This window comes from Leptopilina boulardi, unplaced genomic scaffold, assembly GCF_019393585.1.
Source record: "Leptopilina boulardi isolate dan_hultmark-lab unplaced genomic scaffold, ZJU_Lbou_2.1 LbouV2_41, whole genome shotgun sequence".
Classification (NCBI taxonomy): Eukaryota; Metazoa; Arthropoda; class Insecta; order Hymenoptera; family Figitidae; genus Leptopilina; species Leptopilina boulardi.
Window position 1 is genome coordinate 1598026 of NW_026137985.1, and position 24133 is coordinate 1622158.

The 24133-nt window shown below is 32.7% G+C and overlaps 2 protein-coding genes and 1 long non-coding RNA gene across 3 annotated transcripts; all 3 read right to left on the reverse strand.

Annotated features, from left to right (window-relative positions):
* Positions 1-2498: 2498 nt before the first annotated feature.
* Positions 2499-3381, reverse strand: LOC127289472 (uncharacterized). The gene is made up of 2 exons (XM_051317427.1): positions 3294-3381; positions 2499-3016 (listed from the first exon to the last, which is right to left on the reverse strand). The coding sequence occupies exons 1-2, from the start codon at positions 3379-3381 to the stop codon at positions 2499-2501; spliced, it is 606 nt and encodes a 201-aa protein (XP_051173384.1).
* LOC127289473 (uncharacterized) lies at positions 3381-4217 on the reverse strand. Its single transcript, XM_051317428.1, has one exon. It carries the CDS (start codon positions 4215-4217, stop codon positions 3381-3383), a length of 837 nt encoding a protein of 278 aa, XP_051173385.1.
* A 10471-nt stretch (positions 4218-14688) lies between these two features.
* Positions 14689-19572, reverse strand: LOC127289460 (uncharacterized). Its single transcript, XR_007844165.1, has 3 exons — positions 19451-19572; positions 19132-19287; positions 14689-15316 (listed from the first exon to the last, which is right to left on the reverse strand). It is a non-coding gene; the product is annotated as an uncharacterized LOC127289460 (long non-coding RNA).
* Between the last annotated feature and the right edge of the window lie 4561 nt (positions 19573-24133).

Sequence of the window (24133 nt, forward strand, 5' to 3'; positions counted from 1 at the left end):
TACGAAAAACCACCCTGCAGACGATCAGGGAACCGTACGCGTCTGCCAGATCTTGTAGAGTGTGGTAGCGAATTCTCCTCTCGTTCTGGTGCTGGTATCTGCCTCGAAGGTGCATCCTCCTGGATGCTCGTATGTGGAGGTGGATCGACAATAGCTTCATGATTGTCAGCCATCACAAAAGCTGGTTTGAGGCGATCTATGGAAATATTGACGTCCCGGCCGTTGATGTTGATAAGAAAGGTCTTTTCAAACCTTTTGACGACCTTGAAGGGGCCATCATATGGTTGTTGTAACAGTTGTTTAGGAGAATCTTGTCTTACTAGAACTTGCTCAGTTGTGGCAAGATCTTTGAAGACAAATGTTTTCCTTGCTCCATGACGGGATCCTGCACACGGCTTGACATCTCGCAGCTGTTGACGAAGCACGACGACAAAATCTGTTGGATTGTGAATATTGTCATCGCTGCTGCTGCTGACACCAAGAAATTCGCCAGGGAGGCGAAGGGTCTGACCATACACTAAGTCAGCTGATGTTGCATGGATGTCATCTTTCCATGCTGCTCGAATTCCAAGCAGGACAGTTGGCAGCACTTCAGTCCATCGGTTGGATTGATGGCACATGATTGCAGCTTTCAGCTGCCGATGAAGACGTTCCACCATTCCATTGGCAGATGGGTGGTAAGGTGTTGTCCGAAGATGAGTAGTACCTAATAAACGATTAAGTTGTTTAAATAGGTGCGACTCGAACTGACGTCCTTGATCGGTCGTGATCCTCAGTGGAGTTCCAAATCGAGCAACCCAGGTGTTGTAGAAGGCTCGAGCGACAGTATCGGCTTCTTGGTTTTCCATCGGAACAGCTTCTGGCCACCTAGTGAATCGGTCAACCATGGTGAGACAGTAACGTTTACCTTCTGAAGAAGGCATGATAACAATGTTGAGGTGGACATGCTCGAATCTGGTTGACGGTGGTGCGAAGCTGCCGACAGGTGAAGAGACATGGCGTGAAACTTTTGATTTCTGGCACTCGATGCAGCTACGGGCCCAATTCCTGCAGTCAGACTTAATCGACGGCCATACGTAACGCTGGATTACGAGCTTGACCGTTGATTTAACTCCAGGATGTGAGAGATGGTGAATGGCGTTGAAGGCTGCTTTCCGGAACTGTTCTGTAACAAAGGGTCGTGCTGACCTCGTAGAAATGTCACAGAAAACTGACACATCTGCATCTGGAATCCGGATCAGCTTTAGTTGCAGGGAAGATTCTCTGTTCTCCAGGATGATCTTCAACTCCTCGTCATCGCGCTGAGCGGCTGCCAGCGCCTTATAATTCAGAGCGGCTTCGACTTCAGAGATGCGTGAGAGAGCATCTGCTACGACGTTGTCCTCTCCAGAGATGTGGCGGATGTCAGTTGTGAACTGACTGATGAATTCCAGATGGCGGAACTGTCGTGGAGAACACTGATCATTCTTCTTCTGGAAGGCATAGGTGATCGGTTTGTGATCAGTGTATATCGTGAAGGATCTTCCTTCCACCATGTGCCTGAACTGCTTGATGGCCAAGTAAATCACGAGAAGCTCACGGTCGTAAGCCCCATATTTACATTCAGCAGGACTCAACTTCTTAGAGAAGAAATTTAGCGGCTGCCAGTTGCCACTAACGAGTTGTTGCAGGGAGGCTCCAACGGCAAAGTCGGAGGCGTCGCAGAAGATAGCCAAAGGTGCGTCAGGATCGGGATGAGCAAGCAGAGTAGCCTCAGCGAGGCTTTCCTTGCTTACTTCAAAGGCCTTGATGGAGTCGGAGGTCCAATGTACCGGAGCTATTCCTTTGGCGTTGCCTTGGAGCATGTTGTTGAGCGGTGCCTGGACCTTGGCGGCACTAGGTAGGAAACGCCTGTAAAAGTTGAGCATCCCCAGGAACTGGCGCAGCTGCTTGACTGTTTCAGGGCGTGGAAAGGCACGAATAGTTTCCACCTTGTCCGGCAATGGCCTGGTTCCTGCAGCTGAAACAAGATACCCGAGGAATTTGACCTCGGGTTGTCCAAACACACATTTCGTTGGGTTGACAACGACACCATACTTCTTCAATCTGTTGAAGACAACCTCCAGGTGGCGCTGATGTTCGTCCGGTGTTGCAGAAGCTATGAGGATGTCGTCAATGTATACATAGCAGAAGTCTAAACCCTGGAGCACCTCGTCCATGAAACGTTGAAAGGTCTGCGCCGCATTTCTCAACCCGAAGGTCATGAACTTGAACTCGAAGAGTCCGAACGGCGTGGTGATGGCAGTCTTCGGGATGTCCTCCTCGGCGACTGGAATCTGGTTAAAGGCACGAACCAGATCTATCGTTGAGAATATTGCTTTACCTTGAAGAGAGTGTGAAAAATCCTGGATGTGCCTCATCGGATACCTATCAGGTAAGGTCCTCGCGTTGACAGCACGATAGTCACCACATGGTCTCCATTCGTCCCCCTTTTTCGGGACCATATGCAGTGGTGAGGACTAGGAAGCCTTGGAAGGTTGAGCAATTCCCAGCTTGACCAGAGTACAAAAATCAGCCTTGGCAATTTTCAGTTTGTCGGGAGCGAGTCGTCGTGGTTTCTGCGCGACAGGTGGTCCTGGTGTTGTCAGGATGTGGTGTTTGGTCGAGTGCTGGATTGACCTGGTGGCGCCATCTGGACGTGTTATCTCCGGATAACGTTGGAGAAGCTCGTGGAAGCGTGATGTCCCTGTGACAGTTTTGATGCTGAGAACCTCGCACTCAATCACCTCGCCCTGGGAGGTAAGATGAGTTGCTTGGTCCAGGAGTCGTTGTTTCTGCAAATCCACTAGGAGTCCATAGTGTGCCAGGAAGTCAGCACCGATGATCGGCTTTTCCGCGTCAGCGATGACAAATCTCCAGGTGAACTGACGGCGCAAACCTAAACTTAGATTTAGAATTTGTGTTCCGTAAGTGGGTATGACAGTTCCGTTGGCCGCGAAAAGTTCATATGTTGTTTTTGCCCGTGGTTGAGGAAGTTCTATTGGCGATTCAAACAGCTACACTAGCGCCACAGTTGAACTAACTTAGGCGTGACTCGCTCTAAAGCAGTCTCTGTTGTGACAGTTTATTTCAAATTATTTAATTATTCTGATATTTTTATTGCGTTTGTAAAATAATTTTTAAGCGTTAAATAAAAAAAAATAATTTAAAACACATGGAGTGCTACAGAGCGAGTCACGCCTAATTTAGTTCAACTGTGGCGCTAGTGTAGCTGTTTGAATCGCCAATTCGCGGAAACACACACAGATCCGCACCTGTATCAATAAGGAACCTTGTTTTCGAAGATTCGTCGGTTACAAAGAGTCGGCGCGATTTTCCGGGAGAGATGTCGTCGGCCGACATTAACGACTTCCCGAATCGTTTTCCGCACTAGTGAACTTGCACGGCTTTTCACATTTTCGCGCGTCGTTGCCGAACTTCCAGTGGTACCAACATATTTCACTGGATTGCTGACGGCGACCTCTGGAACGCGAACGAGATTTAAATCGCGACTTTGACTTAGAGCGATCTCGTCCACGTGACACTTGACTAACTTCCAGGGACGCAAATTTTTGAAGCACTAACGCAAGAGTTTGTTCAAGACTGGCAATCCGGGCATCACTTGACGTTCCAGCAGTGGAATTTGTCGCTGTTGCACTTGGCGTATACGATTCCGCGACATGGCACAAACTTCCATACGCGTCCGCGACCGAGTCTGCGATGTCAGCACGCTTGTCCAGGGGAAGATCCTTATGTGCTGCAAGCATGGCTTGCATATGCTTAGGCAAGCGGCCTAGCCAAAGCGTCTGTAGGATCTCTTCTGGGAAGTTATCTCCTGCCAGGTTGCGGAGATGTCGCAGGAATTGTGTTGGCTTCCTGTCGCCGAGCGGTTCATTCTCTAGGAGGCGACGTGTATTGTGTTCTTTCGAAGCGCCCAAACATTTAATGAGTTCCGTTTTGAGAAGCTCAAACGTCCTCTCAGCCTTTGGTTTCAAGAGCACATCGCGAATTTCCACCGTGTAGCGTGGGTCTAATGCACTTAGCGCGTGACCGAACTTCGTTGAGTCTTGCGTAATTCCCGCAGAATCGAAGCTGGTATCGAGCAGCAAAAACCAAAATTCAGGATCCGCGGGCATGAAAGGTGGTATTTTAAGCGCGATTTTATCTACAGATTCATTACTTACTGAATTTCCCGTCATTTTATATTTATATATATATGAAAAATCTTATCAACGTGAGTGACACTTATTAAATGCACATACAAAAATCACACTAACGAATAAGAATTGTCACTGAAGAATTGTCTTGAGAGAAAAAAAAAATTATATACACACACGTACGTTCATGTATATACACGCACAATATGTATATATCTAAACATATGACATACACACGTATATATATATGTATATGTATATATATGACACTTGGGTGAAAAAGAAGAAAAAAAAAACTATTGTCTCTTATGTCAATGTGTATTGACACTGAACACTGTCACTAATTTTTACTGTATTGGTAATGTGTACTGCCGGTGTGTTTTGGCACTGTATATCGTCACTAAATTTTTTAAACACAACTGTCACTATATATTGCGGTTCACTTTTTTTTTAAACTTCCCACGATATATTTCGCGATCACGTCGGGGTCACCAATTTGTGGGATAGGTAAAGGAATTGAAATCCAAAACTGAAATTTAACAAGTTACACAATATATTTAACACTATGATATAAAATTTTATTATGCCAGACATTAGTGAAATAAAATTTGGAATATTTGTTGAAAGTGTGTTCTGGTAAAACTATACAAAAATGACGATCGGCAATACGTGACGGACAAATTTGAACTGAGTGTCCTGTACATAAGGTACACCCTTCTTATAGTCTAAAAACCTATTAAAATCACATTAACATAAATGAGAATTAAAGCATCTCATTCATTTCATAATATTAGAGCAGATTGAATGTGACACTAAGGGACACCATTAAAAACCTATTAAGTAGTCTAGTCTACTAGACTACATTTGTGAAATACGAAGGTATTGAATTCTACCCTAAGCAAATAGATTGTAAAATAAAAATTAAAATATGATTTTCAAATGACTAACAATAAGTGTGTAGTGTGTAATGTTATATGGGAAAATTAAATATAAAACCAAATTTATAAAACATAATTTTTCAATAAAAATATTGCGCTACCGCTACACACTTAACCTAGATGACAAATGTTAAATCATAAAAATTAAATGACCAATTATTGATTATGTTGTTTATGGATGATGAATTATTTCATTAAAAAAGAAGAAATATGATTTGGTGAAATAAATTTTTTCTTTTTTTAAACTCTTTAAAATTAATAAAAATTTTATATTATTATAATATTTTTTGTCAGCAATATCAATTAATTATTATATAGTTTAAGTAATTCCTAATCAATTGAGTAAAAATTTTCTTTACAATTTTATATAATTAAATCATTTTTGTCCGTCATTCTAAACTTTATTTCTTAACCGGTGACAAATACAAGTGATAAATTGAAAAAAACGTGTTTATTAAATCAATTTTGCAGTTCATTTTTAAATCGCAAAATTTTACCCTCAAATTTCGGTTGCCATTAACTCCTCAAATTTTTTATTTATTTTATGTATTTAACTATAATATTTTCGTTAACTTTTTGAAATATATGTGACCTGGACAGTGAAAAGGGGGCTTACGTATAAAAAAATTAATTTTATATTGATTGGTTATTCTGATAGAAAAAAGTTTTAACAATTTATTTACAGAAAGTATACCATGTCCATAATTAACAGGATAACAATAATTATTGCTCCAAGGTTCATCAGAGAGGTCCATTCTGAGAGTACTTAACTACTGGTAAGTCCATTGATTTTCCTCTCGATTCGCTCGCTTTATCGTCTCTGTGAGGCATGGCTCATCGCAGGCTAGTGGACCTTTTCGCCAATACACGCAACCCAATCTGTGGAAACTTCGTCATATTGTGCTCCCAATACGATTTGGACTCACGTCAACTAATTAAATGTATATTTACCTCTACTTTTTCTAAATCTCATGTCCAGGTTGTCACATGGTTTAACATGATTATTTTACTTTGGGCGTGTCGTAAAATGCATGAGTTTTGAAGAAAATTTTAATTGATAAACAAACTTGAATTTTTAAAATTTTAATATTAATTATCTAATTAATTGAATATTTACTATACACAATATTCATTTACATGAAAAAAATTTTGACAACATTTTTTAAATTGTGAAATTTAATTAAAGAAGTTAAAATAACGTTATTGGTAAGCAGGTTTTAAATCTAATTTACACGAAAAATGTATAGTTTGTTAAAAAATTGCTATATAGCCTATTTTGTGGTCACGGTCAGTTTTATTTTATTTTTTTTAAAGAAGCATTTTCAAAAAATGAGATAAAAAAAGATTAGTTTTCGTTTCATTTTTTAGAAATGTTTTTTACGTTATTTTACTTTAGAATTTGAAAAATATTTAATTTTTTAAAGATTTTTTGAATTTCACACATGTTCTATTCACACATGTTCGTTCTATTAAGTTATATAGTAAATCCTTTTTAAATATTTTAATTATTGCTGATTGAAGATGATTGATTTTAGATAATATAAAAGCCTAAGTTTATCAAAATTGGACGAAAAATATAAAATTTATAACATATCAATTAAAAATATTGTTGTTTACTAATAATTTATTAATATTTCTTTGGAAAAATTAATGAGCGTCCTTTTTTTGTTATATGTGACCCCAAATAAGATTATATTTCATCGAACTTGTTCGAAGATATATTTTACTAGGTAGATAGTACCGCGACTTGTCGATGGTGACGCCACATTTCAGATTCTTTTTTTTTTATTTGAAAGAGCTCCCTCTTTCCTTCCTGCTCTCAGGCTTCCTTCCTTTCGTGCTTCATTCGTTTCTTGGCGTCGGTGACGATCACACACGAAAATGAGCAAAGCACAAAAAGAATTATTCTTGAAAGAAAGGCTGCAGCAACTAGAGGAGGAACAAAATCTCGACTTCGCTGAAATGGAGGAATTAGAAAAATTAGAGGATGATCTTGAAATACAAGGTAAGTCTAGTGAACAAAAAAAGCAAAAAATGCCTTTCTCAATCACACAAAAAAGGCGGATTCCCAATCTAGAAGTGGGAACGTAACGCCAAGCAAAGTTCAGATCTTCTCTCTCGAATTGAAGACAAGAACTATAAAAAATCGCCCTGATTATAAAATCAAGGCAAAACCTCATAAAAATTTCTTTTTTCCCATAGATATTGAAGATTGGGAAAAAGAAAACGAGGAAATAAAAATGATAGAACCCGAACTGGAAAAAGACGGCGAAATCGCTGAAACAGAGGAACAAAATGGCGACAATCTATTGGATGAAGCGTCACTGTACTTGGGTTCCAATCCACTACAACCCTGGCGGTTTAAGAAAATCGCTTTTTGACCGGATTTGATCAAGATTTGATTAGGTTTGATCAGAAGCATAATTTTGCTGCTAGACAATGAAATATGATGAAATAAACCATTGCTAATGAAAGTTTATTGATATTTTAGTTGATTTGTGAAATAATTGAGTGAAAATATGGTTTAATTAAATAATAATTAATGTGAAAAGTGAATGCTAACCTGTGAGTTCAAGTGCGTGTTTTCTCATTAATTTTGTGTATGAAAATATTATAAATTCAATAAAAACTCGTGTATTCTTGTTTAATTATTAATCAAAGTGCTTAATTCTGCAAATTGTTAATGTAATTAGTGCCTAATAACTATTAATTTAAATGAATTTTTATAGTGTCAGATTGTGTGTAGTTCACCGAATATTAGGAAGTCATCAAGGTATATTACCACCTTGACTCCCTTTTTTCTTAACCAATTTACCAGTTGTTTGCCGATTTTAGTAAATACGAAGGGGGCCGATGTTAATCCGAATGGTAATGCATTAAATTGGTAAATTTTATTATCGTATTCGAATCTGAGATATTTTTTATCTTCTATATCAATTGGGACCATAAGGTACGCGTCTTGTAGGTCTAGTCTGCACATGTAATCGTCTGTGTCTAGTAAGTTCATTGCCGTTCTGATGTCTTCGATTTTAAAGTGTTCTTTAAAAATAAACTTGTTCAAATTTTTTAAATTTAAGATGAATCGTAATGATCCGTCAGATTTTTCGCGCAAGAAATATGGGGAGAGAAATTGGTTTTTTGAAAATCGGCAAATTTCAATTGCTCAAATTTCTAACAATCTGTTGATTGCCCCGTCCAATTCTATGCTTGGTTTTGAGGTTAGGGGTTCCCTGATTTGAATCGGTATTTCTTCAAAATTTAATTTATAGCCTTGAATGGCTTGTAAAACGAACTTATCTTGGGTAATTTTTTCCCAATTTCGTACAAAATTTTTTAATCTAGCTGCTGTATTGCTTACCAGAATTTCGTTTAGTTCCTGTTCCTTTGCGGCTGCGTTTGGTTGTAATGTTTCTTCGCAGGTTGTCGTTGTCTGAATTGTTGATTCGGTTGTCTGGAAGTGTTGGTTCGCTGATTGCTGGAGTTGTAGCCTCCCCGACCCACTTCCTTCCTGATCGTGGAGCTCCTCCAGTTTAAAGCGTTGATGTTAGGTCTTAGAGGGAATTTCGATTTTGACTTGAGGTCTTTTGAGACCTTTTCCATTGCCTTTGATGTTTCGATCAACCCTTTCATGTTGTCTCCAAATAGCCACTCGGTCGGTTCTGTTTTCTTGAGAATTTTCTGCAGTTTTTCATCGTAGCGCCCAATTATGAAGGTTTTTCTCGCTAGAGTCAAGTTCCCCAATAGGTTTGCCAAAATTTTGGTGATGCTTGATAAATTTTTGAGAATGTCCTCTCTCACGAGTGGAACCGCTTGGTCATTCAAGATGTCGCTGAATAATACCGCTGCAGCTGAAAGGGCCGCTCAAGTGAAATTTTGGTATTCCTTAAAATAATCGTCGCGAGAACCTGCTTTCGGATGGAGATCTACAGAGATTTCGTCGTTTAATGCTGGAGCTTTTAATTTTAATTGATCGATTTCGGGCGTGAGAGATAATAGTTCCTCTTTTTCATCTTTTTTCTTTGAGGTTTCTTTGATCCAGATTTTAATTCGAGACGCCAAGTCTTCCCGAATTGTTCTCACTTGTTGATCTTCCCTGGCGGTTTAAGAAAATCGCTTTTTGACCGGATTTGATCAAGATTTGATTAGGTTTGATCAGAAGCATAATTTTGCTGCTAGACAATGAAATATGATGAAATAAACCATTGCTAATGAAAGTTTATTGATATTTTAGTTGATTCGTGAAATAATTGAGTGAAAATATGGTTTAATTAAATAATAATTAATGTGAAAAGTGAATGCTAACCTGTGAGTTCAAGTGCGTGTTTTCTCATTAATTTTGTTTATGAAAATATTATAAATTCAATAAAAACTCGTGTATTCTTGTTTAATTATTAATCAAAGTGCTTAATTCTGCAAATTGTTAATGTAATTGTTACGAACCGAAGAAATTATTTGTTTTGAAATAATTATTATTAAAAATAATTAGAACAATACATCGGGCTTTTGAGATGGCCCAAATTTCAGAGGTTCTCGGAGGTCCAAACTGCCAAAGCCTGAAGGGCCTTGTTTTTATTTATGGGTTCGTTTCGTTCTAATTGCTGATATTTTCTAGGATAAAATAGGAAAATATACCACGACTTCCTTTTGTAACTTGTTACTATTAGAATACAGGGAACAGAAAATAAAGAGAAGAAAGAATTAAAAGAATTATTAATTTTATTTTATCATTCAAAAATAATGCTGACAAATATATTCCACTCTCTCTTACAAGAAAGGAGGGAGGGAAGAAGGATGTAATTACAAAATTACCCCGGAACGATACTGAGTACTTACCGTTCCGCTTCCTTATTCTACCGTCGACAATTTCTTCTCGACGGGCAAAAACATAAATTTTGAAAAATCGTCCATACACAATCACTCGAGTGGCGCATTCGCGGTTTGCCGTATGTTCTTTTATTGCGCGAACAATCTTTTTAACAGGGACAGACAAATCCACTCTCTCTTACTCTAATTCGCTAAGCCGTCAATTGCAAGAGCAGACGCGGGCACTCCGCACCCGGCTGGTCTTTCGACAAAAATTTAGAAAAAGAAAATTAATTAGATTTAAAAACTCTTCACTTGAATTGACTCTTAACCGGCCTCCGTGGACTTCGGAGTAAGTTGGCGTTTTACTTTACGTCCGACCGAAATTATTCGTGTAAGCACACGAATCAAAACGGGTCCTTGGTACCGGACGGGAGCGCTTAGGCTTTTTAATCCGGGCAGTTCCAAACAGAGTTGGAACTTCGATGCTCGCGGAAACCGTACTGAACCAAAATTTAGGGGCTGGAGATGCCTCTACAGGTCGGCTTAGGGCACCTGGTGGGAAATTTTGCTGATTTTGAATTTCGCAATTGTAGGTGGAAAGGGAAGGTGGGGCCTGTTGCCATGCCAGTTTTGCTGAATTTGCAATAAAATCGGTTTAGTGAAATAGTGTTGAAATAATAAAGTTATTTCGAAACAAAATTATTTCCAATTATTCTTTTAAATAATTTTATATTTTATTTAATCTTTGAAATTTTAGAATTTACCCTCTCATATAAAAGGTTAATATACTTTAAGATAATGGACATTTCCAAGCAGAAAGAAACTCCATTCTATTTTGTAGTATTTTGAATGTTGTTGCAATTCCAGTTTTGAGATCAATTGTCTCAATATTGATCTGAAATTGATCAGTTGCATATAGATCTAAAAGCACATTATAGTAGAGCAATGGCAGGCATAGCTTGTAGGCTTGAAAGATACAGAAGGGCAAGGTAGGATAGGCTGTGAGCAAGGAAACATAGATGTATTGGTGCCATAGCGTACAGCATAGACGTCTCCAGCCATACTAATGTGTATTATGGTCGTAATACCTAACGAGTGCGAGAGAGCAAGCATCCACTATGCATTCGACAGCGTAAGAGTAAGAGTGACGCGTACTAGTCATTGGAGCGAGGGAGAAAACCATGCGACAGAGAGAGAACGCAGTACTCCGCGAGAACAGTGTGTCTGAGAGAGAACGCTTCGCCGTTACATACAGTCTTCTTTCTCTCTCGCGCAATGTCGAGGGACGCGCGGGGAGCCTTCACTCAACGCGTTCAGTGAGGAGTCCCCACCCATGGCTGCAGAAATATTATTTTAATTTCGAATCTTATTATTTTAATTTCTATTTTAAATTTAATTTTTAATAATTTAAAATTTAACAATTCTTTAGGGTAATAATATAAACATTTTGCGATATATTTAGGGTAATATAATAATACATTTTCACGAATAAATAATTAATGATTTTGAACGAAATTCGCACTTGTTGCGTAACATCTGATTATTAAATGTATATATCTATTCAATAGCGACTCGCAATGTTGCTGAAAGGTTTTCGGACGATATCTCGGCTGTTTACCATTCAATAAGATTTTAGCACGGTTTAATAGCTTCAGGAGGTTGTGACAATGTTGATTATCGAAGCCGCAACATTCGCAAAATTGCGGTTCGCTAACTACGGAAGTTACAAGTTGGTAACATTGCGACAAGATCCATTTGCTTCTTAAGGATGTCAGAGTCATGAATCTTTATTCTACAACCTTCGCAAAATTGCGGTTCGCTAGTTATTTGCGAGTTTCGTCTGCAACGTTGCTGCAAGGTTATTAGTGTACTACAATAGACGCGAGTCTTGCAACAACGTTATTGACGAAGTTACAAGGATTTTTATTTAAAATAAAAGGAACAATCAATCAATGAAGATTATAAAATTATTACTCTTCATTAATTGATATATTCTTAAAATTTCGTGTTGGCTCCAAGAGCTTGCTTCATATAAATTAAAATTTTTTTAAAAAAAATAAAATTATTATTTTTCCAAGATGCGAGTTGCATAATAAAGTCGCGTTATTTCTTTATATTGTTTCGCTGACGTCCCGAAATTCCTGACGGTAATACGATATTAGAGTTGCTACAATCTAACTTGAAGCAAGTCTAAGAATAAAGAAAAATAATTTAAAAATAAAATAATTCTGATATATTTAATTAATAATTTTATTATAAAAATTTAATGCTTTAATTTTATTTATGTCGCCAAATAAATATTGGCGTAACAGTAATTAGTGCCTAATAACTATTAATTTAAATGAATTTTTATAGTGTCAGATTGTGTGTAGATTACAGTGTGCGATTTTACCGACGTCTTGCCAGCGCACTACATTAGCGTTGAGCCTCTGTGCGTACAGATGGCAGTAAAGTCAACTTGAGAGACTAAAATTTTGAGTTAGCCATAATTTCATCTGGACCTTGCGATTTCGTTACTGAACGCGTCTAGTGTGGATTGAAAGCAGTATATTAAGATCGCGTGTGATTTTATGTGCATGAAAAATTAGGAAATATTTTTAATTATAAGGAAAAATTAAATGAATGTGCAGTAATTATTTTGTAATAATTAAGAACCGTAGGAAAGAAAATTAAACTACAACTTTAATAAAATAAAATAATTTAACATTTTTTGCTTAAAAATTAAATTATAATCGATTGAAAACTTTAATTTTTAATGAACTTTAAAGTCTTAAGCGACGTGTTTTAATAAGTAATAATTATAATTAAATAAAAAAAAAATTCTGCTTATTTAATTAATGTTTCATAATCAATTATTTAATTTATAAATAAAATTTCAATTAATGTGAATAGATTTAAATATCTATGTTAAAAATTTGTATTTAAAAAATTGATTTACCTATAATCAATGTAAGAAGAAATTTATTTTTAAAGAGTTAAAATTAATTTATAATTTGTAAGTTTAATTTTACAATATAATTTTATTTTTAATTAATTTAAATAATGTTAATTGTTTTTGTTTGGAAGAAAAAATAAATAAATTTTAAAAGGGATAATTAAGGGAAGAATTCATTTTATATCTTCATTTACAGAATGAGTTAAAAAAATTATATTTATAGGGTAACGGCACCAGTGAAAGAACATTTAAGGAAATGCATACTTTTATCATTTATTATTTTTGAATGCAGTTATTAAAAATTTTTTTACCAATTTTTTTTCGATAGCTAATTAAGTGTAGAATTTAATTTTCATAAATATAAGATGTTAATTAAAATTTTAATTAATAAGTAAAACATACCTATTTCACCAGTGAAAGAACAAATTGTCTAATGAAAGAATTTTCTGCATCCAGTGAAAGAACGATGTGAAATATATATTTAAAATATATTTAAAAAATATATTAAAACAAAGATAAAGTAATAAAATGTTTGTAATATACTAAAATAAAGGTAAATTAATGATAATTATGAATATTTTTTAACTAAGTTTGCAGAATCTTATTTTTAATTGAAAATGCATTTATAACCTACAATCAATCATCTACTTGCAATTTATTTTGACAATATTATTGTAACCTAACAGTGTTAACCTATTTGATTTTGTCATTTTTTTGTTTGACTTCAGACTATTCGTTGAAGGTGTTCCTTCATTGGATTGCATTGGAACCAGTGAAAAAACATTTCTGTTCTTTCACTAGTAAATAAAAAAAAACCCCAATGACGGAATTTGCTTTTCTTATGGCAAATTAATATTTTATTAGCTTTTAAATGAAAAGAAGTATTTCTAATACACAAGATAAATTTAGTTTAAAGAAGACCGACGATTTAAGGCAGTTTAAATTAGTTAAATGTGAAAAAAGAAATAACGTATCAGAGAAGAGTTCTTATTGTTGAAGATAAATTTGCAACACAACATTTTAAAAAATTTTTTTTTATAAAATTTACGTGTTAACTCTCTAGGTATCTTAGATACTAAAGACGTAAATTAAATAAGGAACATAAAAATATATAATTTATAATACCAAATTGCTTATTACACTAATTAGAATGCAAAACATGAAATTTGTTCTTTCACTGGTGTCAGTTCCTTCACTGGTGCCGTTACCCTAAAACTGTAATAGAAATCAATGAAAATAAATTTTAGAACTTGCCGTGTGATACGTAATATTGAATACAGTACAGCTTTTTAATATTGTTTATACTTTCTAATAGAATAACGTATATTATGACTAATTTGTAAATATATACAGAAGATTTTGTGAAATCAGAGTTTAATTATGTACATTATTTTTTAGCATAAATTTTGCTAACATTTTATTTACAAAACATTGTCAAAATATCAATTTCAATGTTACATAGAAAAAATTGAAATACTGTTAAAAACGCTCCTTATAATATTGTTTCGATTATTCTTATGCTAATTCTTAGAGTCAATATGACTCGTAAGCATAATTTTTCCGGAAAAATTGTAAACTGTTCAATTATTATCAACTGAATTTGAAAAAATATAATTTATTTTTTAATTGCAAAGAAGTTCCGTGAATTATATAAAACTTGCTATTTAGATTTTTCAAAGAATATTTCACAAAAAATAAATTGTCTTGAATTTTGAAAATTCTTTTTCGTTAAAAAATAATTTTTGATTCTTCGACATTTTTACAGTTTAAATTTATCAATAAGACAATTACACTTGAATACTTGTATCGTATATGAGTTAATCAGTAAATTACCTTTAAATTAAGCTTAAACAATTTAAAAACTTTACTATTCCCTAAATAGTTTGAAGTTTCTCGATACAACGACAATGACAATTTATTTTTATGAGTAATTTAAAGTAAAATAATTACATTTTTAACTACATTGCATTACTTTAATTTCTTTCACCTTTCTTCTTTCTTTCTTTAATTTTACCTTTCTTAAAAATCTTTTTAAAAAATTGTACAAAAATTGATTGGACTTCGTCGAGGAAATGGTTCATGTAAAAAACAATGTTACAATGTAATCGATGTAGGATTTGGTAGGCTAATTCTACAGTCATTAGACAATTGATACGAGATTCTCGTTGATAAAGCATCACAAATTTTATAGATTATGGTTATATAATGCAACGTGATTTTCTTCTATATTGTCTACAATTTTTTCAATGGCTCTGCATTGCTTCTGGAGGCTCGTAGTTTCTTCAATTCCAAATTGTCTGTCGCTAAAATGAAAGAAGGTCCGTTTTTCAAACACAGACAATCTTCTGTTTATATCATTCTTCAAAAATAATCGTTGCGTCTCCGAGTGTAAACTGCATTGCTGCTTTTTTCAGTTTACCTTATTATGAAAGTCCACAATTCATCACGCTGACTTGTTCACACTACAAAAAATATAATCCAAATTTATAAAAATTTTTTCACAATTTTTAAATTAATTTTACAGTTAAATTATGAAATTCAAAATTTGTATATTTACAAATTTATTAATTTTTAGAGCAGTTCCAGTGAGAGCAACGACACATGCTTTGTGATTTACGTAAACAATAATATTAAATTTTAACTGAATATGATAATAAATAATAATAATAATAAAATGTTAATGCAAGTGATTGCATAAAGATGAATTGTTTATTATTTATTTATCTAAATTCATTTAGAAGTATAATATATACACTTTTAAGCGAAAAGAATTTTTTTAAAAGCAATATTATTAGTTTTTTTTTTGTGCAAAAAAACTGAAACAGTTATAACTCGTTATAAAATATATGTATTTTATTTATATTTAATATTTATTCAATTTAATATATTTGTTTTGTGTCCCATGTCCAAAGTAAGAAGAAATATTTTCGATTAAAAATCGAGTACAGAGTTTCAACAATGTTCTATTTCTTGAAATGCGTTTCTTATGAAGATTTATTTTGAATATTTTTAAAAATGTTTAATATCTTTCTACCAATCCTTAAAAATACAAAAATACATATATATGAAAAATTAGATTAATTTAAAAAATGAAATAATAATTAATAATAAATAAAAAATAAAATAAATTATAATAATTTTTAATAAATAATATTTTTCAATGCCTTACAATAATGGATACTAAGGAATATCCTTGTAACGTAAATCCATTGATTTAGAACGGTTTATATATATCCCTGAGATATGTCTAGGATATCGATAGATTTTCTTGTAATGTGCTAGAGATATCCAAAGTGAAAAATATCAATGGATAGCCTAAAGCATCGTAGGGTCATCCTCAATATCCCAGCATTGTAATTTAAGCGGTTTTATTGTGTTTGGGATTAAAAAGGAGATTTAAAAAATTTTTTAAAGTTCAATTTTAAAATAATCCACAGTTAAATTTAAATTTACCAAATTTAAATTGTTTAGAGGTAACGGATTAAAAAAAATTTGTTAAGAATCTAAGATAACATTCCACTAAAAAAAATTGGAATAAGTGATTTCAAGTATTTTACAATTTTGTTTCATTTGTAAAAATATTTAATTTTTCGAAAAATAAAGAAATTTTTAAAAATATATACGATTTATTGTTCAGAATTATCAAAAAGCATGAAAAATCGTCAGTAAAAAATAATAACACTTTTTAAAGGAATTTAAATTTAAATGTAAATGTAAGTCTTATTTAAACAATTATTAGGGTCATTCAAATTGTTTTTTACATTTTAGGGAAATATTTTTAGTTGTCTTTTGCAGTAACTTCTTACTTGAGTTTTCCAGAACAGATTCATGAGGTATAAAGAAATAGCCCAGCGGGCAAAAACCATTAATGTTTTAAGAACGTTCCAAAAACATTTCTAGAACGTTTCATGTCTGCCAAATAACATTCCAAGAATGTTCCATGTTTATAAAACGTTTTTGGAACGTTTTTAGAACAATTAAGGTTTTTTGCATACTGGGAGGTGTCTTTGATAAAAAGTTACCACAAGTTAGGTTAGGTCAACAATTAGCAATTTTCAAGCAACAACTCAGATCAAATATGGACAAATTATATTTTGTTCTGATATATAATGCATAGCCTAATTATGCCGTTTATAATTATCCCAACTATCAAATTCTTTGGTTAATTGAAAACAACTTGTGATTAAAATTACCAAAAAGCAAACATATAAGTTAATTTTTGTTACAGGAGCAATAACAAATAATAGAAACTGAACGCTTTTTTGTTCCTTTTTTCAAATGCAAGACGAAATGTTTAAAAACTTTTGATTTCATGCATTGAAAGGTAACATGAATTATTACTTTGCGAAAAAAATGTCAATACTCTGAATCCCTTGTAGGTGATATAAGGTTGAAATATTTATATCGTACTTAATTTTCATTCTGTAAATTGACCTCCAACATCTTATGCTTGTATTTAGCCCTTGTTTTGAATCACCATAAATGACCATAATTAATTAATTGTTTTTTTCTTAAATTTTGTATGGTATATTATAATTTTAAGCTATTCAAATTTGTCTGAAAAAATTGAACACTTACAAACAACAAACACTTAGATTGGGTGAAATTCCATTGGTCCCTGGCCTTAATTTTAAACTAATTTTTCTGAAAATTACATTGTTTAAGTAGCGCAAGTGATTTGCTACAATTTTTGTACAGTTTATTCTACACAATCATGACTTTGTCCAGAACTAGAATTCCTTAATTTCAATCGTAACATTTTTTTTATTATTAACTTTTCATCAATAAAAAAAGTCAAATTTTTTGAATTTATTATTTACAAGGTCGCCATTTTGTAATTTTATTCTAGTACGGTAATCAGTTTGATTTTTCTTATAAAAAATAACAGGACTGCAATGATTCAAATCAACTTGCAGTTTAAGTCATGATTTAAATCAAAAAATTTCTTCGATTAAATGTTTCAAAATATCTCATTATAAATGTAAAAATACGATTTTGATATATCTGAATTTACGGAGTACGTGAAATTTAAACCCTCTTGAGCCTTAATTTATAAAAGCTGAGTCTGAGATTCAGCAGGTGTTGCTGGTTTTACCAACAAATTGTCTTAAATTTAGGACGTGTAAAGCGCTGATAATTAGCTATTAAACGATAAGTTCAGAGATTTAACAAAAACTGCCTTAAAAATGTTACATCTTAAAACAAAACACATTTCCTGCCTTAAAATAAAATTCTCTTTTTACTGTGTAAATATCAGTATCCTGTAACACTTTCCTCTACTTTTTAAAACAGAAATTCTTATTGTAACTTAAAATTTTATGTATTAATTTTCTTTTAAAGTAAAAACGATATTAAACATTAAAAAATTAAAATTAATTTGAGAAGCAATTTTTCAAAAAGTGATAAATACATTTTTCAAAAAAAAAAAAAAAAAAATTAGGTACTTTACGAATTGATTTATCACTGCTGAATTTAAGACAAAAAATTTACTATCACAGAATTTTTAATTTCAAGAACATTTGGGCCTAATATAGATAATTTATATCTTTTATTTTTTATTAGAAAAAATTACCAGAACCTTTAAATACCTTTCTTGTCATAGGCTTTAATTACAAACAAAAAATCTTAAATACAAAAAGAATTCAAATATTAATAATGTATTACAAATTTTTACATTATAGTTAACGTTAGTGGTTGTTTGAGAAATCTCATTTATGTTTAAGTTTCTCGAAATGACAAAATATTGATTTATCAGCTGTTAAAAAAATGGTTCCTCATTCTTACTGTCATTCTATAATGACTATTTTATTAAAAGCGGGTTGAGCTCCAATTTAATACTTTTTTTAATAAAAATAGAAATATTGCTTGATGCTTCAATTGCTTATTTTATCATTTCTAATGTTAAAAAAACGAATCATTTAAAAAGTTTAAAAATTTAAATTTTAAAAATCATGATTTTTATCAGCTCTGAAAAATAGTAAAAAATAAAATGAAAAATAATAAATTAATAATAAAATTCCTTCCCACAATTTTTTACAAAAAATAAAAAGTTATAAAAGTGTTTCATTCAATTATATTTAATTTTTTAAGTAATAAATCCTGAAATAAACTTCTAAAATAGAACTGAATATATTTCATCATTTAAACTCATTTTAAATGTTAAAAAATGTTTTCTTCAACGAATTCGTTGTTTTAATATTGCCTATGTTATACCTATGTGTGCGCGCGTTTAAAATTGTTTCTAATTGAAATTAAATGAAAACAAAGTATTTCTTACATATGAGCTCCATTACGTACAATGTCTGTATGAAAATGCACCATTTACAAATTTGCATTTAATTATCCACAATTCTGCATTTTGACAATTCTATCATTCATTGAACAATGATATATTTATCGCATCAACTCGATGAACGCTATGTATAGGCCCAATCTGAAAATAATTATCTTTTAATCTATAAAGTGCTTTAGTAATATTTTAATTTTATGTCATTATACGAGATTCATTGAAATAAATTGTTATCTATGTTTTTATATTTTTCTGCTGATAAGTTTTTAACATTAATATTACAAAAATTAAAGAAATTTGTAAATACCTCCAATATTTGTAGTAGATATATTCGTCGCTTCGCAATACAAATTATTGAAAGCAAATTTTTGAAGTTGATATGTTCCATTTCAATTAGTTAATATTCTTTTTCTTTAGACGACAAAATGGATCAAGTGATTGCAGAACATGAACTTGCTGTTTCGTGACCAAGATAATGAAGTAAAATTTTATGAGACAAATAAATTCCATGACAATAAGGCAGTTTCTTTTCTTCTTGAACAATAATTACTATAGGTGTATTCTTCACTTTGTAATAAGAAAGCTTGAAGATAATTTTCGGAAGATGCTGAATTCCTTTTCAATTAAATAAAGTCTTACTTATTCGTACTTAATAAAGCAGAGAAAGTTATTAAAATAAATTAACTCGACTTTTCATGATTCAGTAAAATTTTGTAAATTTAGACTATTAAATTTCATTCCAATGAATAACAATTGTTTTCCTCGAAGAAACTTTGAAAAGAAAATATATTTTGATTTATTTGTAGAATGCGATAGTATAACAAGGTCCAATTTTTAATCGGTCTCCCAGACATTGCTGAGAGGTACGGCAGCAAGATTTTCTGTGATTGGAATTAGAAAACCAGGACTTCTTACTTCAGTGTAAGGGATGAAACGTTTCTCTTGTATTCGCTCAAGACGCTGCATATAAGGCACTCTGTATGCATTTCCAATCAGGCGTAACGTTTGTCCAATGACACCAGCAATTACCACACCGTGATAGGTATAAAGACAATATCTTTTCTATTATAAAGAATCTTGAATCTCTACTGACGACAATATGGTCACAAAACTTTCGACGTTTATTCTCAAAAATTTTGTACTCGGTACCATGAATGCGGGCTTTCTTAAAGATTTGTATATGTCTTTCGGGATTTACAAAGTGTCCAGCAGCTGTTAACAAATTAATTTCCTCCGCTTCAGGAAGACGAACAATTGTTTTTCCCAAGCCGAGAAAGTAGTGTCCTTCTGGCATCCCTTCTACGTGAACATTTGAAAGCTTCAATAGACGACTTGTTTCTGCTCTTGTTACATCCGCAACTTGTATTTGCCTTGACGCTACAATGACAAATTTTCTCATGAAAAATCTACCGATAACTTGGTCTGCTCTACGGTATGGACTTTTTATACAATCAGTAATTCTTCGATTCATTGATTCAAATGGTAATGAAGAAAATACCCACAAGGGACCCCAATTTCGTACACAATCAACAAGGTGAGTTAAAAGATGTACATTGTATACCATATTTCTTAACAAATAATTTGTCTGATAGTCTCTGACAAAAACTGTGAGCAAATTCTCCGCGATGTCTAATTGAGCTTCGGTTATAGAATCGGAATTGAGAATGTAAACCGCCTTGACGAGCTTTTCGAGGTGAATCATATATCTCTGTGGCAAAATTCTGTCAAGACATGGAAGGGCGTAATACAAAAGCCAATTTCTCCATTCCGTAGCTTTCCACAATTTGTACATGGTTATACTTCTTGGTGTTCGAGAAATTCTTGTCGGCGTCTTGATGGTCAACAGCTTGGCATCTATAGCTGCTATGGAGTTTGGATTTCCAATGTACCATCCTTCATTTGCATCAGTGAGCCATCGTACCACTAACCGTTTTGCAACTCCGAGATAGCAATTGTGTGCCCCATCTACTGGTACCCCCTCTCGAAGATCGAATTGTGGCAGTCTTGTTAAAGCTGAAATACCTTTTACGCCATTAACAGTATGTCCTTCCTGAATTGCTTCCAGTCCATCTCGACGTATTGATTCATTTGTACGTAATTGATGATTACCTACTCTGTACACCCAAGTGTTATCAGCCATTTCACCTTCGGCGAGGCAATAAGTGCACCCACATCTTCCGTTGAATCTTTTCATTCTTAGACAATCCGACCTTGCCAACGAATCTGCAACGAAAATGGTAGTTATGAATCTACTTATTACCTCGTTTTCTCCATCTGGACTCCAACGAAGTCCATTATGAAACAATTCCCGTAGTTCATTGCATACAGGGCGCAATATACCGTTCATCGATGGATGCGTATTCGATACCCACAATCCAGCTAAAAACATGTTTTGCTTTCTTGCATGAGGCGACAATTCGTTTAATTGCAAAATAACAGTATATGATGTAGCGGGAGACGACTTTGTCAGTTTAATTCCATCGGTCCATAAAGTTAAAGAAAAATTATTTTCATTTGACAAAAAATTTCCAGGATTTCTCAAGTCCCTATATCTTTGCCCATCATAAACATCTTCAATGCCATCATTGTTTATTTTTACTCTAGTGTCCCGATATCTCAGTGATTCAGCAATATTAGGGGTATTGAGAACATCTTGTAATTGAGGAGCAAGGCGAATATGTACAAATGTCGCAATGTTTGATTTATCGAGATCTGGGCCGCAGACTCCACAACGACACACTCGTTCAACTACATTTCCCGTTCCTATTCGATCTTTGCACTTTGAGCAAAATAACTGGTATTCTAGGTTTTCATCACTACGACCGAGGACCTCCCACAAGGCTGATTTTGTTGTTGGTAAATTGATGAATCTGTAAGACTTTTTTAACCACGTTAACTCATCTATTACCTGTTCATAGGTGTTGGAGTGACGTACTGCTCGGCTTAGTAGAACTAAAAGATGGTCAATAGCTCTTAGCTCTGGGTTAGCTTCTAATTCAACACGCATCCCCTCGGTGTTTATACCCCTAAATAGTGTTTGTTGTGGGCCTTCTCTTTCCGGTTCTTCATTAATATCTTCATTTTCATTGTCATCAACTTCAACGTCAGCAACTTCTTCATTTCCATTGTTGACTCGATTATCTTCATTTTCTCTGACATTTACTTCGCCAGCATCACCATCAGCTTCACCGTCATCATCACTTCTTTCTTCTTCATCGTCACCTAAAACTTCATCATCATCTTCATAATCATCATCATCATCATCAAGATCTTGATTATCATCTTCATCATCATCATCTACACGATTATCTTCATCCTCACTATCATTAAATTCCTCAAAATTGTTATCCATAATTCTTGTGATTCTGAAATTCCATTAAAATTCAGAATGTTAGTAAACTAAAATAATAATAACAATAATAATAATAATAATAATAATAAAGATAATGATAATAATAGTAACAGCTAATAATTATGCAATTTTTATTCTAAACAATATTTTATATTAGAAAATGAATTTTTGTAGCATGATCTGTGACAGTCTGTTAGATTGACAGACAGCATACAGTCATTTTCTTGTGAACACGAAAACATTGAAACATTTTAACGAATTAATGAATATTAATAACTCTAAATAAATTTTTTATTAATATAATTATTTGGGGCGATTTCACATTCCCAGGATTAGACTGTACACTTGAGAATTCTACCTTTTAAGTTGTATATTTTTTACTGTACAATAACATATATCAATGTTAGACTACACATTTAAAATTGAACACTCCTGTATTTTTCTCCTTTTCATTTGTTTAACTTTGTTAAATTGTCATCCACATAATTTTACACAGACTAAAATACATACAAAAAATTGAATAAATAATTTTCGAATCCTACACCATTAAATTAGTAAAAGTCAAATTGTACACAAGATAATATTAAAATTTAATAATTTTAAACTCTACACGAACAATTCTAAACATTTTGATTAATATTATATTGTTAAGTTGTACATCAATCAATTCTGAACTAAGTTACATACAAAGATTTAAATAAAAAATTGCACATTCTACACTGTTAAAGTTGGTACTATCAAACTCTAAACGAAATAAAATTTAAAATAATAATTTTAAATTCTACACGAATTAATTATACATTTTTATTTTTTTATTTTTCATTCAATTATACACTGTTTATTTCAATACAATGTAAATAGCGTACCATAATTTTAATACAAAATACTAAAACTTTATACGGTTAAAATGTACACCATTTACTTCCACACAGAGGTAAGGTACGTGAATAATAGAAATTACATAAAAAATTAGCAAACTGTACACTATTAAACTATATAATGTTAGATTCTCTTAACAACAATGACCTTAATACTGTCTGTTTTCAAATGTTTTATTGTTATCTATTGTTTCTATATCTTTACTTTATTAGTATTAAAATGTGGAGTGGTTGAATAACAAATTTAATTCTTAAAATTAATAAGTTAATAAATTTTAAATTAAATAAAAATTTAAGATATAAAACTAAATAAATTCTATGATATCTTTACTTAAACTTTTGTATTTTACTTCTCATGTTGTTGCAAAAAATGTTTTCTTTAAAGAATAAGAACATTGTTAAAGGTTGATGCATATATAAGCAGATTTGGTACGGTCGGTAAAAAATATTAATTTTTTCTGTTCGGTACGATATAAAAATCAATTAACAAAATATGACCAATAAAATAACCTCTGCGCACTTCCACAGAGAATTTTATCTTTACTGCTAAAACACTTGCTTTAAAATAAGCACTGAAAATTTCGAAACATTTATCGATTTTACAACCTTTTTAAAGTTCCTTACGCGATAGGAACCCTATTAAAATGGTTTGGGCAGCAAAATCATGTACCCCCCTGGCGCTTATAATTTTTTACTTCTTGAGGTTAAAATTTTACATACTTATGTATTTTCACAATTAGATTACAAAAAAAATATAGCG

Excerpts from the sequence above, each read along its gene's own strand:
- LOC127289473 (XM_051317428.1), bottom strand. The coding sequence starts at position 4,217 with ATGACGGGAAATTCAGTAAGTAATGAATCTGTAGATAAAATCGCGCTT.
- LOC127289472 (XM_051317427.1), bottom strand. The coding sequence starts at position 3,381 with ATGTCGGCCGACGACATCTCTCCCGGAAAATCGCGCCGACTCTTTGTA. Across the intron at positions 3,017-3,293 it reads AAGGTTCCTTATTGATACAG|AACTTCCTCAACCACGGGCA; the intron begins GTGCGGATCTGT and ends AATCGCCAATAG.